We start from the raw sequence: 16,001 nt of genomic DNA on the forward strand, positions 1-16,001 counted from the left end.
AAATAAAACGGTTGAGAAATCATGATTGATATTTGACTTTGTTTTATATTTATGGACTGTGAGTGTGAGTGTGACTTGACTCGTACGTGATTTATCATAGTAATAAGTTATCCTAGTAAGTTTTCTAGCGTGTGTGCGTGTGCGCGCGTGTATATGTGTATATAGGCTATACTAGGCTATTCTTTAAAATACATTTAACTTAATAGTGAAAAGCAGATCTAAAAGGTCACAATGCATCGCATTACGACTTGTGACCTTGTAGATTGGATTATTGTATTCATTCATAATGTATTTCTGTAAGTTTGGGCCTCGGTGCAACAGCCAAAAATAGCCTATACCCAAACTTTGCATTCAACAGGGTTAAGAATCGAAAGTTAAGAAAGCATCTTCACACAGTCTATTTTAGGGGTGCCTGAGCTCTTTGGCTCAGGGCCCCCTGGCCTAGATCCATCAAGCCTGCTCGGTAATCCACCATAATTTAATGGTGCAAAATAAAATAAGATTACCAAAAAAAAAGAAAGGAAAAAAAGGTGTTAATGAAAAACACAAGCAAGGTATAATCTGTCTGGGAATTCATTCGAATAACCTCTACCACTGTTACTTTTGCAAACTACGTCGTTTTTTTTGCTTTTTTGCCTTTATTTGATAGGGTACAGTAATGTGACAGGAAAGGGGGAGAGAGATGGGGGGGAAGACATGCAGATGATGAGCAATTCGAACCCACGGCACGCCGTCAGGCTGGATTACCGGCCTAGGTGCCTGGACCGCTCAGCCGTGACCCAGGCCACTTTTGCTAACTTTGAATAAAGTATTCAATCAACCAATCAATAATACTGACATACAAGGATATATTTTCAAGCTTTTAGATACATGGTAGCCAGGAAGTCAAGTCATCAATTTAGCTTAGTTAATGGACCATGTAATGGTACAGTACGGTACAGTAACGTTTTTATTGTACAAAATAAACATCCAAACTCTGAAAATTGTATACACATAAAGAGAAAACTTTCAAGGCATAACAAAAAGAAAAACAGACATTCATGAAGAGAGTGAATCAAACCACTAAACAACTGCCAAACCCCTGCAATATTGTATTGAAATTATGGCACTTCACAAAATGTTTTAGAGAAATGAAAGTTCCTTACTTTGCAGGTTTGAAATATGTCCATCTATCTTTGTTAACCTTAAAACCTAAAGCCACTCATTACTACTTGTGCTTGTACTAGTACTTTATAGGCTATATACAACATAAATCAATAGGTTGATTTATAGGTTGTATTTTGCATACATCACAAAAGCATATAGGCTACACAAAATGGACAACATAAAATGAGCTGCACTACTGTTATCAGGTTAGGTCTGGATTTTTTTTGTCTTTCTCCTTCCCCCTCAGACAATCTTTCCTATATACACACATGAATGCATTTGTACATTCACACAAGTACACACTTTGTAATAATGTTGTCTTCATATGAGGGCTCACACCATGACAGAGTAAGAAGTGTTCTCGCTTTCCGCTGAGCTGCATGACGGTGCGGGTCTCCTTGGCGTCGTCTGTCCCCATCGCTCCATCCCCGCCCATCCCCTCTGCCCCAGCAGCCCTTTACACATCCTGCTCAGCTCCCTCCTGAACTTCACCCCTACAAAGCCATACAGCAGGGGGTTGAGTGCACAGTGAGACAGCCCCATACTCTCCGAGATCAAGGTCCCAATGTCCACTGTGCTGCCAAACTGGCATCCGCCACTGATCACGCCCAGTTTGTGCAGACTGTCAGCCAGCTGGAAGCAGTTGTAGGGTGCCCAGCAGAGAATGAAGACAGACACCAGGGAGATGATGAGGCGGAGGGACTTGCGTTTCTGCCGACGTGTGGCGTTGCACAGTGATCTGAAGATTCTGATGTAGCAATAGAGCATGATTAGCAGGGGAATCCCAAAGCCCAGAACAAAGTTGACTAACTGTAGCCCAACCTTCCAATGCTTGGAGTGCTTGGTAAATGAGGCCTGGCAAACCAGCTGGTCCTGATCCTGATCCAGCATCATCACCTCCTTGAAGGCAATGTCTACACTGCTAAGTCCCAGGCACACCGTCCAGATGATGCCACTGACAATTTGGGCATGGCAGGAGTTCCGCTTCCAGCCGGAGCTGACTGCATGGACGATTGCCAGATAGCGGTCGAAACTAATGCAGGCCAAGAAGAGAATGCCACTGTAACGGTTCAGGGAGAAGAGTGCACCAGAGATCTTGCAGATGGTCAGGCCAAACACCCACTGGTGCGCCCACTGGACGGCAAACAGGGGCAAGGTGAGGGCCAGCAACAGGTCAGAGATGGCGAGGTGGAGGAGGAAAGTGTCAGTCAAGGAGAAGGTACAGACTCCACTGCTCTGGGAGCTTCGGTAGCGGCGAATTACGCAGAGCACCATCACATTCCCCACCATGGCCAGGACAAACACCAGGCTGTACACCACAGGAGAGTAGCTACGCGTAAAGCCATAGATATCATCCTTGGGGCATGGGGACACATTGGTGTCATCAAATGTGGCATTGTCGTCATAGTCTGGCTCTGGCTGTAAAGATAATAAAACAATCTGGTAACCTGAATAAAAAACTTTCATTGCAACTTTCAAGACTTTTTTAAATTCACTGTTTGTTATTTAATCATATATTCATGTGTCAAGTATAAAACATAATTCTGTTAAATGTGGAGGTACATATTGGCCAGCACATGGATTGTGAGATTAGCTCTGGACATTCACACACACAGAAACAACCCTCGTATAATAGCTACATGTAGGCCCTTGCGGAACCATGCTGTAAAAAAGTCCACTTCTAAATCCCAAATCACAATTTACATAATTGAAGTTTCAATCATATGGGCCTTTGCCCAGATAAATAACTTCATCCTGTGCATTTGAACAATGACCAATCTACTTTTGCTGTTTTTTTGTCCAGTACGGAACAATAAGACATCTTTTCTATGGATGTGAAAATCAAATAACGTAGTCGTAGACTATTATTTAACTACTGTCCTTGTTCCAAATAATCAGCAGGTAACCATGCAGGTTGTTTGTATTGTTTTAGTTGTAGGACCTACATTCTGTTTGCGCTTGTGTGCAGAGATTCACATGAAAGGTCACTCACCGTGTAGTCCCAGTAGTCTTCTGTGGTCCATATGACCTGGTCCATAGAATTATTTATGGACATTATGAAACACCTGCAATCGTCAGAAATTAAGAGTGCACACTCTGTTTATACACACACTCAGCACCTCTTCTAGGCTAATCCCTACCACGTTTGGCCAGGCAAGGAAGGATGAGAAAGGAGAAGTTGTCGTCTCAGGAACTGAAACTTCTCATATTCCTTTGGAAGAGCTAACAAACATAATGGATGACTGATGGAAATTGTGAAATACTATTAAAAAAATGTCTGTGGCCAGATGCGTAACTTCTCAGACGGACACAGACAGACATCACATGACTGATGAATACAATCTAAAAGTATTTCACGTATATCTTGCATTGTGTGAAAACAGCGAGTCTGCAGATTGCAAAGCTCCCTTGCTATTACACTGCAAAATCACAAGGGTTAATTTAATGGTACATACATTTTTTGCATAAGCCTAGTTAAATTAACCCTCTTGAATTTGTAAGTGATGTTTTCAATACGGAGGCATGTCTTCAAACATGAACACAGAACAGCTTTAAATACAAAAATAAGATGCTGAATAAAATGCTGCATTATAAGTATGTACAGTAAGTGCTGACTTTCTGTTTTTCCGAATATTTGACGATGGGATTCTCAGATTGGTACCTTTATAAAAAAAAATGAAATAAAGGCGAAAGCCAAAAAAACTCCAAATGTGGGCAAGGTTTCAACCCGAACCGAGCCCCACTGACTTTAATTATATATAGAATTGAAGTTAAATATTTTAAGTATAACACATGTAGGTCATTTTGTGGCCTACTGCAAGTAGGCAGTAGGCCTCGTGCTAGGAAGACTTATCAGGAGTGGAAAACAAACAGAGCCCCACTGACTTTAATTATATATAGAATTGAAGTTAAATATTTTAAGTATAACACAACACTAGGAGGACTTATCAGGAGTGGAAAACAAAACTAGAAAAGTATGCTCGTAAGAGAGAAAAGCATGTGCGCTTCCTCTGGGTGCTTAGTTCAGAGTAGACAGTGGGTTGCTATGAATACAGCTTAAATCAAATACCACTGAAGTGGACAAATTGAACAGATGCAATTTCTCGTTTATTGAGAAATGCTACAAATGTCAGTGTTGGAGATTTTTTAGTTTTCTCTATGGGTTCAGAATCAGTACACATTAGTACACTTGTCATAAGTATGTGTTAGACATGGGTTGTTTTAAAGAGGGAGTGCCACAATTCTTGTATTTTTCCAGTTTTTCATGTGTCTATGAGGTGACAGTACTTAATTAGACACACTGGAGTCATTTTTATGTGCAATGGTGTAATAACTTTGTATTTAGGGTTTCTTCCTTGAGGCTGAACCCTTGACAGTCAAACGGGCCAATGAAATAAACAGTAATATAGTGACACACTATCAGCCCCTCCCTCTTTATCATACAACTACGGCTTCAGTTCAGGTGGATCACCACCCATCACCGCCCACCAGGCAAACCAGGCATACTTAATGAACTGGTGGGCGTGTCCACATAACAAATACTGTACACTTTATGGAAAGAGTTCTTCCTCCTTATATTATAATAATACCCGATGAATGATGATCATGTTTTCGGGTGGAAAAGAATTGTGGCACTCCATCTTTAAACATCCACGATGAGGGGGAAACATTTCCTAAAATGTGAACTGTTCTGGATATACACTGGGCTGGTGCATGGGGCCCCAACAGCCTTATGATGATTTTGATATTATACCAGTCCTATGAATTATTAGACAATTATTTTGAATGAATACCCTATACACTGTATGTCATGTATTTAACAATGTGGTCCCTTTTGTTCTACTTTTGTTCTAAGTAGCACATACTGCATTGTCAAATCATGTCATTTCGATGCTATATATAGCTATATAGCTTTCATTTCGTAAGGGTTGGGGTTAAACTATTAAATTATATTTGAGAACCGGACATAATTAAATAAATAAATAAAATGGTAAGGTTAGGTTAGATAAGGCGCATGAGCATAGCAGCAGATGTATACTCTGCACTATAGGCTTATACTTAAAGATGTATAGTTATTAGTTAAGCAAGAATAAAACAAATTATAGGATCTTGCAGGAACAAGAAGAAACACTGATAGCAAAGTGCCAAAGATTTTATGATAATTTAATATCATCAAGTCAAGTTGTGCATGGGATAACGTGCAAAATGTCAGTGCGTGTCAACCGCATAATCTACATAAAGACTGGTATAATCCACAAGTATCTAATATCTGATGTCACGGACCGTTTGGATTGGTTTCTTTTATAACCTAAATGTGACCTTGATATAATATTGGTTGCATTAGCACATGTGAAGGCTGTTGAATACTTTATTTCAGTTTTTATTCTCTTCAGGATTTAAGACACCATGTGTACTGTATACTCGCCCCTGGGCTTTTACTTCCATTCCAAACCATCCATCTTCATCATCCATGATCTAATTTTCTCAAAACATTATAATATTTTCCTAAAGTGGATTCAAGCTCTTAAAACAGCTAAATGGGTTGAACTCTGAGTCTGACTGTTTCTTGGGATCATGACACAAAACAAAGATGTGAGAATTGTCAGCATTATGGCTTCACAATTACCGTTGGATTTGTGCAGAGGAACCGAACATCTTGTTCTTGTGGTTTGGTCTGTATATTGGCAGAGAGTCTAGAAAATCATGTTATTGTGAAAAGCAGTTTCACTTCCTTCTGCTAATCCACATTGGTTTGATGATCTGTACGTATATACATACCGTATAAACCATGTAATGTTGGTAAAAGAAAAGGTCACAACATGAGAAAACTCACAAATGCCCAAGGATTTGCATCTTGCAAGAACCATCTCTTCTGTGTCTCCCTTTAATCTGCTTATCAGTATAACTACTATGTTTTTTGAGAGGCACTATTATAGCCCCTCCAACATCAGACTTGAAATTATATCACATGGCAGCCAAGTCTATGGACCTTTAATGTTGTTTAGAGAACTTAAAACAAACATTACAAGGCAGGCGCCCCTCACTTTACACAAGTGTAATTTTGTTTTTAACATGTAGAGGACCTCCCTTTCACCAAACATTTTGTGTTGTGTTGTGCATTTATTACTACTACTACTACTACTACTATACTAATAATAATCATCACCATCATCATCATCACCATCATAATCTCACAGTAACTGTCTGTATGCTGTCTTAATTTGGAAAATGAGTTGCACATATTCAGGGGGGGGGGGGGGGGGGGGAGATGTTGAACTGTGGCTTTGAGTGCTTATGTGATTCACACGTGTATGACTGTCAGGCACATGAATTACATGCAAATAATACCAAGCATTAATCATCCCATTCATGTTAACTCTGTGTTTACTGTGTTTGCTTGCCTTGGAATAGGGAATGTACCGGTATATGTATAGTTTGTGTACATAGTAAATCCTGATTGTCACTCTATATAATTAAATATGGACCTAAATGGGTTCCTTTTTGGATCAATTTTTACAGTCAAGAGTTAAATTAGCATGCAAGATTTTACTGTGTAGAAGGGAAGGGTATAGGGAAATGGAGAGATTGAATAGCAAACATGGAGGCCACACCTGGGGCAACATGCAAAATAAATAAGCACACCATGTCCAGTACTTGTAGCACTGTTGGTTTCTTAGGCTACATTGCAAAAACATAATTTCTTTGGGAGAATCATCTGTTCTGTCCGATTTTTGAAGATCCGCCGTCAAATGTGACTATACAGCTGCAATAGCCATTAGAGGCTGTTAGTGCATAACATGTACAGTAATTGAATTCATGGAAAGGTAAATGGAAAGCTATTCATTTTAAGCGAGAAAGTAGATCAACTGAAATAATTCAACTGACTGAAAGGCAGGCTTGAGAATGCTCCACTCACCTCGACCCTAGTGACTTCATGGGTCAGAACTAAATACGTAATGTTGTTAGGTTCCCACACATGTGTAGTGTCGTTTTAAAGAATCTCAGTATGTGAATATGAACGTAAGAATTTGTGTTAAAGACCAGACTACTTCCACTGAGTAGCTTTTGTTTATTCTGTAAAACTAGACAGTAGACACAGTAAATATAATGCAGAATTAATTTAGTGTTGTGGTAAATGTTGTACATATTCTTAAAAGCAAATAAAGTCATACACAAGCTTAGTTATAAGCCCCACCCAAAAGGGACCACCCGAATGTTGTGTTCAATGATATACTGACCACTAAAGTCAGTCAGTTCATGTGCTTTATGCTCCTTGCACATGCATATTCTTATTTGCCCAATTCCATACATTTTGTCTACACACACACACACACACACACACACACACACACACACACACACACACACACACACACAAGGGTGATTCAAGGTTGCACAAATAATGTAAAACTTACTCCAGCGATAACAGTACCACGTCATTGTAGGTGTGCACTCATTGAAAGATCTGAAGGCCTCTACGCCCCAAACTCAAACATTTGACTTTTGCCTGTGAATAAGCTATTCATATAGTCCCAAATGGACAGGCGGATATTGGAAGCGCACCATAACAGCAGAGAAACTATATGCACCAGTCTGTGACCGGTGACGTCACAATGGGTATAAGAGTTGAATACTGGGACTGTGCACTCCCATTTACGGATTTTCACTAGCTGTTGGAACCAAAAGTCTAACATCTACAGGTAGGAAATCAAAACTGGAGAAAACAATAAAGTTAATCTCGAACATTAACTTTACTGAACTGTGTGTAGTGGGTTGTGTATTTTATATACGCCTTATATATAATTATTGTACCTAATCTCCTCTTTCTCTCACTGCATGCTTCATAAACACACTTTTATGTTTTGTTCCTATACTCATCTGTTCATAGCCATGGCATTCCAGTCGAACACGATCAACTCACAGCCTCAGGTCACTGGCACAAGCTACAGTGTATCTTCTGGCTCATCAGACTGGAGTTCAAATGTGTGCGACTGCTGTGAAGACTGCGGCATCTGTACGTGTTAAATTATGTGTGTATGAAGTAATGCATGAGCCTATTTTCATGTGACACAAGTGTGTGTGGGTATAAGTAATAACCCAGTGTCTTGAATCCAATGAAATAACATAAGGATTTGCCTCTCCTGCCCAGGTCTCTGTGCATCATTTGTTCCCTGTATCCTGGCCTGCAAAGTGGCTCAGGACAATGGGGACAGCTGCTGTGTTCCCTTCCTTCCTGGAGCCATGATTGCCCTGAGGACAAGCATCCGCCACAGATACCATATAGGCGTGAGTGAGCTCCTCCATTAATGAAATTAGCTAAAGGTGGCTTGGGTGAATATAACGACACAGATGCATATTATGAAGATTGTAATGCCATGAAAATAATATTTAGTTTGTAGCAATCATCAACATTGAATGAAATGCAGTGTGTCAAATTGAGTCAAGTTGTGGTGGTGGTGCTACAGACACAGCCAAGTAAATGTTCAATAGTCATTTCTATGTTTTTGAACAGAATTTTCTGATAATTCTGTTGTTTTCTTTAACTATATTGGCCTGAAGAAAATTTTACTTCTGTCCAAAGCATGTTGTTTGCTTGTCCAGAGTGCACTGGGAATAAAAAAACTAAAACTAAAAAAGTGACACAAATGCTTCATAACCCGCTTTCGTTTTTAATTAAAAATGATAGCCGTTATCTGCTGCCAAACTATTTATTGCCAATGTATTATCATGACTGAATACAAAGTTTGGTTAGGTCTATATTTCGCAGTAATTGCTGAAATAGTTTGTGCATCTGATCTCAGCATACAGGATCACTAACCAACGCAGAGGCCTCTAGTTTTGGGTTGCGCTTCATCAAACGCAATAGGCCACATTCAGCCATTTTGCTTTTTTACTTCCTACTTCAGAATGGGAAACCACACCTTCAGTATGAGCATGCTTTAGGATTTTCCTTATACAGGTGTAACAGAGACTTTTGAAGTCTTTTGAAGTCATAATTTTATGTTGATGGCTGCTTATTGCCTATCAATTTGCATAAATGGATAACACTGCAGTGATATATATTTCCTTAATAACGAATTTGTGATTATTTTTTTCCCCTTGGGAGTTGGGATCTTTTCTATCAAATGCCTTGGATTTGTTTCACTGTTTTCTACACATTGCATAATATTAAATAGTCTTACAAATAAATTAAATAATATTAAAATATTGCTATATTGCTTTAGCTTTTGTTTGTATTAGCCAATATTGTGAACTAAATTGACATGCTCACCAGTGAACATATTTCTGCTTCTCCTCAGGGTTCTGTGTGTGATGACTGGGTAGTCATGGCCTGCCTGCCCTTATGTGGACTGTGCCAGTTGGCACGAGAGCAGAAGATGAGGGGATGATCTATCAATCCTGCGTTTAATTATACATTGGAACTTGGTATTTCCCACTTCCTACGGGGAAGTGTGTCAGTTATTGATTTAGATAAAACCCTTTGTGGGGAATTGAATGTTAATTAATCAGTCCTACCCGATACAACTGAAATAGAGGAGCACATCAGCCATGCCATGGAGAGGGAAATACCAACAGACATACAGTACAGTAGATATATGTCAATATCATTATTAACTTTGTTGACAGTGCACATTAGGACATTTTTATTTATTTAGGATGACCATGTTTATTAATTGGAGTTATTTGCTATGAGTATTTTCTATATTCTGAATGGAATTATTTCACGCATTATGTATAATAATTAGTATATTAGACTAAGCTCTACCCAGCTGGGTGTCGTTTAGGAGTACACAGAACGGCCATGGTAGAAAATATGGGGGTTGTCTTCCAATCTGTCTCCAGCTCTTTAATGAATATAAAATACATTTGCAGGTCGGGATACCAGTTTTATTTAATCAGGAAACAAAACCCCACAAGTTCATAATCAGCTTAAATTTGAGTGTTCCAATTCCATTTTGGTCTGCTCATTTATTTGTATTATCAGTTCCAATTTCACTTGTTTATCCTGTATCCTCTCACCTGATGGTAAGTATGGTTGGTGGTATCCCAACCTGAAAATGTACAGTATTTTCTGTTTACTAAAGTGTTCTGGAGACACAGGGAGACCCCTGTACACGGACCATACACTCTAGTATACTAATGGTTGCGACAATTAATCAATTCTGTTTTTTTTAAATGATAAAATTAATCAAAAGTATAATTGTGTAGTGTAAAACGTTTTCCAAAATAAAATCTGATCGGTTATCTTGTAAATTTATAATTTGATGGACGTGATAATGCAGTGTAAACACAGCTGCAGCAAATATAAAGAGTACCGTTGCTGTCAGGCAGAGAAACCTCCCTGATCTTTTTTTCTTAAATTAATGTCCGGCCTACTTCATAATACAAGTGTCACACAAAAGTTGTGAAGTTGTGCGACACGTTGCGAGCTTGTAAATCAGCTATTTTCACAATTATTTTTTATCATAATAAAAGGAATGGTTTTAGACATAGGCCTATGAGGTTTCCACCCAACAGCGACAGTATGTTTGTATAAGATGTGCCATTGTTGTCACTGCTTGCTTACTGGTACGCCTAAATCAAACACTTCATATTTAGGTACGGTATAGTACTTACCATTGGCTAATCATGGCTAGCATTAAAATGAGCAGCATACATTATATTTATCATTGTAAAGAATTATAATTCTTTATTCTGCATGCACATATTTTACAACCACCAGGCCATTAAAACTGTTTTCCTCAACAACGTGCTAATTACTGTGTGCTTATTGATAGTAAGGACATTTTTGTACATGAATTATGATCTAAATTTGCTTTGTTCATTGGGCCTCATTAGGTAGTACCCATATTAGTCTTTCTGCTTAAATTATACTTATATTGTATATTGTTAACAAAACACAAAACTACATGCATTAATAGTGTCTAAGAGTAACCTTTTAACTTTATTGGTATCTTTACTGTAATAGACAAACAAACGGTAAACCCAGTATACAAGTTTTATAAAGAAAAATAGTATAAGACTACATGGAATTTGTATACACAAAATAGGACAAAAAATGCAAAATGAATGAATAAATAAAGCACAAAGCCGCTTTAGATAGTAAACGGATGGTCTCATATTACAAAATAAAACTATATAACGGGTTGCCTTGACTTAACCTCACTACAGTGGGGTGGTGTACTTATAGACAGTGGTTCTGTGTATCAATTTATTATTATTATTATTATTATTTATTTATTTAGTGAGTAAGGCAGTGGTTCTCAAAACGTTTCATGTCAATGTTCTGCCCTGGTTCCGTCTTATGGTTGTTTATATGGAATTTGCTAAAACATTTAAAAATATATTTTTTTGGTTTTATGCCCATTGCCCAGTCACTATACTGCACCTGAGATGTTCCTTTGTACTGACACCAAGTTTAAAATAAGAATTACACAGAGAAAGAGAAAGGAGTTTTGAAACAGCAACAGTGTGCGCGAAAAGGGTCACAACCACGAGAGGGATGTACTTTGGGACATGCATCAGCTGCACCCCTCAGTTATGAGCGAGATCTCACAGAATGGGAACAGAAGCACCAGAATGGAGTGGTTTCTTGCCATTCGCGGATTTCTGCAAAAAAAACCTCTGTTCCCATTGAAAATGGCATAATCCACCAGTTTTACATTTTGGTGTGAACTAAGAGTACAATTCTTTGTTTTTGGCTCCTCAACTCAACTTTGTAGCAGCAGTAGTATTAAGACTAAAACAAAATAAATAACAAAGAGGCAATGTTCCTGTACTTAGTTTTATTCAGTGTTGAGCATCTGCTAGGCATGACATTTCACTGTAAGAAAACTGCAAAAACCAATGTGCAACAGCATTTCCTGATGCAAGACAATACATAATTGTGTATTCTTTGTCCTGGTTCAAACGTGACAAAATAAAAACATGAGGGCAGAAATGTTACAATTGCCACTTTGATTGAAATTGATAAACCATGCACTATGCAGGGCATCAGTGTGCATTAGTAAAGTCTCATTGGTGGAAAGAAACCTTGCTCAGGGCTTGGGAGGGAAGGAAGGATGGGTGAAGGGCCTCTATCAATCATGTGAGATGGAGGATAATGCATCACGTTACTGTAATGGGAGCGGAGGAACGAGCTGGTTTGGGGGTGATTGAAATGATAGAAAGAATGTAGCTGGTTGCTCTCCTGAGGAGAGCGAACTTGAGGACACAAAGAAGTATCATGAGAGTACCTGTCAAATTCAACCAGATCTTGTGGCTGCTGTAGTAGCCTGAATGTGGATGGAGGTCCTTCTGAATAATGCAGGGATGAGTGCCTGCTGTCAACACTTTGTTGAGGCCCACTACTTATTTCTCTGACGTGGTTCAGAAAGGAGTTTTTAAAACAACCTTCCTTAGCTGACTCTCTCATTCTTACATTGTTTAATCTATTCTCCCAATGCTGTGGAGGTGACACTTCCCAGTTGGATACGGTTGGAATACCAAATGTGGGATGGGGTGATGACGTCTCAGAGGGAAGGAAATCAATGCAGAATGTAGAGGAGGAATAAGGTGTCAGCAACTCATCCGAAATATCTCCAACCTTCTCCACAGTGGGTCTGGCCATCTTCAAAGACAGATACCACATATTTTGTTCCGTTTAATAAAGTATTCATAATCAAAATAAACACTGTCTATAGTTTTGGATAGCGATGTCCTGATACTGTATCGGTATTGGAAAAGTATCCGTATCGGCCCTTATTTGTCATATCGGTGAATATGCTAGTCTAACCATGCATCGATCCGATACAGGGGTAAGGGGTTGACACTATGGCAGGAAAATAATATGTTGGGGCATGTGGAGTTTGCTTTCGAGTTGCCCAAATTGCAAATGCACATATGAGTGAGGAGTCTGCTATAAACACAACACAAGATATATAGCTAGATAGCTATAAACACAACACGAGATCACTGGCATCAGTATTCGGTATTGGTTAACACAGAAATTGTGTTATCGGGATCGGGAACAACAAAAGTGGAATATACAGTACAGTACATTTGTGGTCAAATGTCCCACTAAAGTGCTGCAAGTGATGTAGTTAAAAAAATATTGTTAAAAGCTCTATATTATTTTGATTGAGTTTTTTGATTGATTTTTTTCCATTTAAAAATACAGGACATGCATAGACAGAAAACAAGAACGAGAATTCATTTTTATTTTTATCACCTGGAGAGAAGTAGCCTTTTTCCAATTCTGACTGCTATAATAATTACTATTGGTTGTGTACTAATTTAGATACTAAAGTGAACACCAATGACTACATTTGCAAACTCATTTCTAAATGTTATTGTCTTACCTGTTCTATATTCTTCTGTGGCTGTGGTGGCCTCCAGTTGGAACCTCGCTTCTTCCTCCTCCCTTTGAGTGATGTTCGCTGGGTGTCAAAATGTGACTCTTTCACACTGCTTACTCGAAACGCTGTGTCTGTGGTGACAGTTGAAAGAATAACCCTGAGATGTGTACATTAGATCAAACTGTAATGCTCACAGTGCAAAAATAAATATTCAATTAAAGCGACAAGAACATAAAGCATTTATACATTAATATTAATCAGTGTTGTTGGCCCATTTCTCTGCAAATAGTCAAGCCACAATAAAATCTCATGAGAATTACCATAACACTACTGTAATATCACACACTAATACATTCCTAGTTTGACATTATCTATATTTTGAAATTGCTTTACATTATCATATCCATCCATTAATGTTACCACTTAAACCTTATATACTTTGATGACATGGGTCCCCAAAGAGTCTGTCCTTGGTCCCCTCCCCACCCATTCTACTCCTCTTTGCTGAAAATGACAGAACCACTGTGGTGTTGTAAAATTGTAGATGTTACTTTTGCTGAATGTTTGCTTATATTTTTGCCAATTGTTCACCTAATATGACATGCCCAGAATAGTGACGCTAGGGTATGTGTGGTTAATCAAACCACCAGGATATAGGAGTATCTTACCTGTAGTACAGGCCTCATCTGTGTAGATGGTAGTGGAAGGTACCGTAACCCCATCTTCTCCCTTGTCTACACTGGAACCGGTGGTGAAGCTGAGGCACTGCTGCACACTATGGAGGTTCTCCTGAAACTGGGGTCCATGTCTTTCATGCAAGGCCTGCAAAAGAATATCCCTGCTTTCTGCCAACAAGTTTCTTCTCTTCAGAATTGGCAGCTGTAGAGAATGGCACAAACGTGATGCCATCGTGCTGATAGAGGTTGACATGCTATCGAGACCACTTCCCTGCTGCTGAGTGTCAAAGGTATCACTGGTTCCAGTTGCAGGTGAGCTGCAGAGGTCAACTATGACTGGACTAGATACACAATGCTGTGGTTCTTGATTATTGGGGCCGTGTTCAAGTGCACTGGAGTTTGATCGTCTCTTTGACTTTCTTTTCAACAACCCAGTATTCTCTTTGTCTCCACTAGGAGTCAGCAGCGGCTTTCTTGCTGATTCAGGCACAATTGGCTTAAACTTCTTCTTGTTACCAATAGTTGGCAAAGCATTTGTTGGACTATTTGCAAATGAGAGGATGGGGGTTTCACTTTCAAAAGAAGGTTTACATTTTTTCACTTTTTGTCCTGGTGTGATGTCAGATCCCTGGCTGTTGGAGTGAAAGGCCATTTTTTCATTCTCAAGGGTTTCTGTACATACAGCAGAGACTGCCTCGTCCTCAACTCCTTCAACAGAGAGGGCAGCAACATCATTACTGGAGCCAGGAGAAGGAAGGCAAGATGTTGGAAAATGTGAAGTTGTCATGTTTGTTTTCTGTTTCAGTGTGACCTTTTCTTTTTTCCTCTGTTCACTTAGCAGGCGCTCAATATCAATGGATTTCACCTCATGGTTGAAAAGGCCTCGATGCCCTATCAGACGACAATCTGTCATGATGCTGGGCTCCCTGGCTGCAGGAAAGACTTGCGCAAACACTGCATCTCGTTTTGGAGGACAGTGGGTTCTATGTTGGCAGTGGTTATTGCAATGTGTCATATCTTTAATTGTGTGGTGGTGATGTGATTTGCTCCTTGGTGCACCTACCACATGACCTCCTTGCACATTTCCCCTTTTTATGCTCCTCTGCTTGCGTGTCTTCAGTCGTTTCAGTTTATGTTCATGGCTGTGGCATCCATCAATGTTATCACAATGGCTAAAAGACTTGCAGGTTGTAGAAGTTTGGTTGACTGGGCTACAGCTTTCTTTTGTTGTCTTAAGGTGTTGGAAATGTTTTCCCCCTGGCAAGGCTCTGCTTGATGAATGGCTCATGCTGAAGTGGTGGCTATGAAAAGATAACAATAACTTATTTACAGTGGAAAATCCAATTAACGTACGGTAATAAATACTTCTCTGAGGCGTCTGTCTCGTTGTTTAACCAAGACCTATTTTATACTTCAGCTATCGAAAATAGCTGATCTACAAGCTCACAGGGGGTTGAATCGCCGAGTTTGCAGATCTGCAGTGGTTTTGTTTTGTTTTATTACAGATTTTGTCCTTAAAATGAATGATGCAAAAGCGGTTAAAGTGGCTAATAAGTTATATGATCGTTATTATGCTAGTTAATGGTGAGCTCAGTAGCTAGCTAATTAAGCACTAAAGATTAACGTTAACGCTGACCACCTGCAGCCATGCAGGTGCACCTCGACCTGAAGCAGCATTCAGTGCCGATTTAATGCAGTTAAACATCAGTCAGCAGGACACACACAACTGACAACTATCTTTGAAAAAGTAGCATAAAGCATCAACAGTAAATGCAATACTTGCGAAGCACTTCTTTGTATTGTACATCATCGGTAAACAAACGGATAACCTACCCAAATA

The 16,001-nt window shown here is 39.2% G+C and overlaps 2 protein-coding genes across 2 annotated transcripts; one reads left to right on the top strand and one right to left on the bottom strand.

Annotated features, from left to right (window-relative positions):
- Positions 1-655: 655 nt before the first annotated feature.
- Positions 656-3,358, bottom strand: cxcr3.2 (chemokine (C-X-C motif) receptor 3, tandem duplicate 2). Its single transcript, XM_080767767.1, has 2 exons — positions 3,140-3,358; positions 656-2,565 (listed from the first exon to the last, which is right to left on the bottom strand). The coding sequence occupies exons 1-2, from the start codon at positions 3,200-3,202 to the stop codon at positions 1,480-1,482; spliced, it is 1,149 nt and encodes a 382-aa protein (XP_080623893.1). The 5' UTR covers positions 3,203-3,358; the 3' UTR covers positions 656-1,479.
- A 4,451-nt stretch (positions 3,359-7,809) lies between these two features.
- cnfn (cornifelin) lies at positions 7,810-9,730 on the top strand. The gene is made up of 4 exons (XM_080767542.1): positions 7,810-7,847; positions 8,036-8,161; positions 8,297-8,433; positions 9,447-9,730. Exons 2-4 carry the CDS (start codon positions 8,038-8,040, stop codon positions 9,534-9,536), a joined length of 351 nt encoding a protein of 116 aa, XP_080623668.1. The 5' UTR covers positions 7,810-7,847; positions 8,036-8,037; the 3' UTR covers positions 9,537-9,730.
- Positions 9,731-16,001: the final 6,271 nt, after the last annotated feature.

Source organism: Protomyctophum bolini, assembly GCF_963924005.1.
Source record: "Protomyctophum bolini genome assembly, chromosome: 7".
NCBI lineage: Eukaryota > Metazoa > Chordata > Actinopteri > Myctophiformes > Myctophidae > Protomyctophum > Protomyctophum bolini.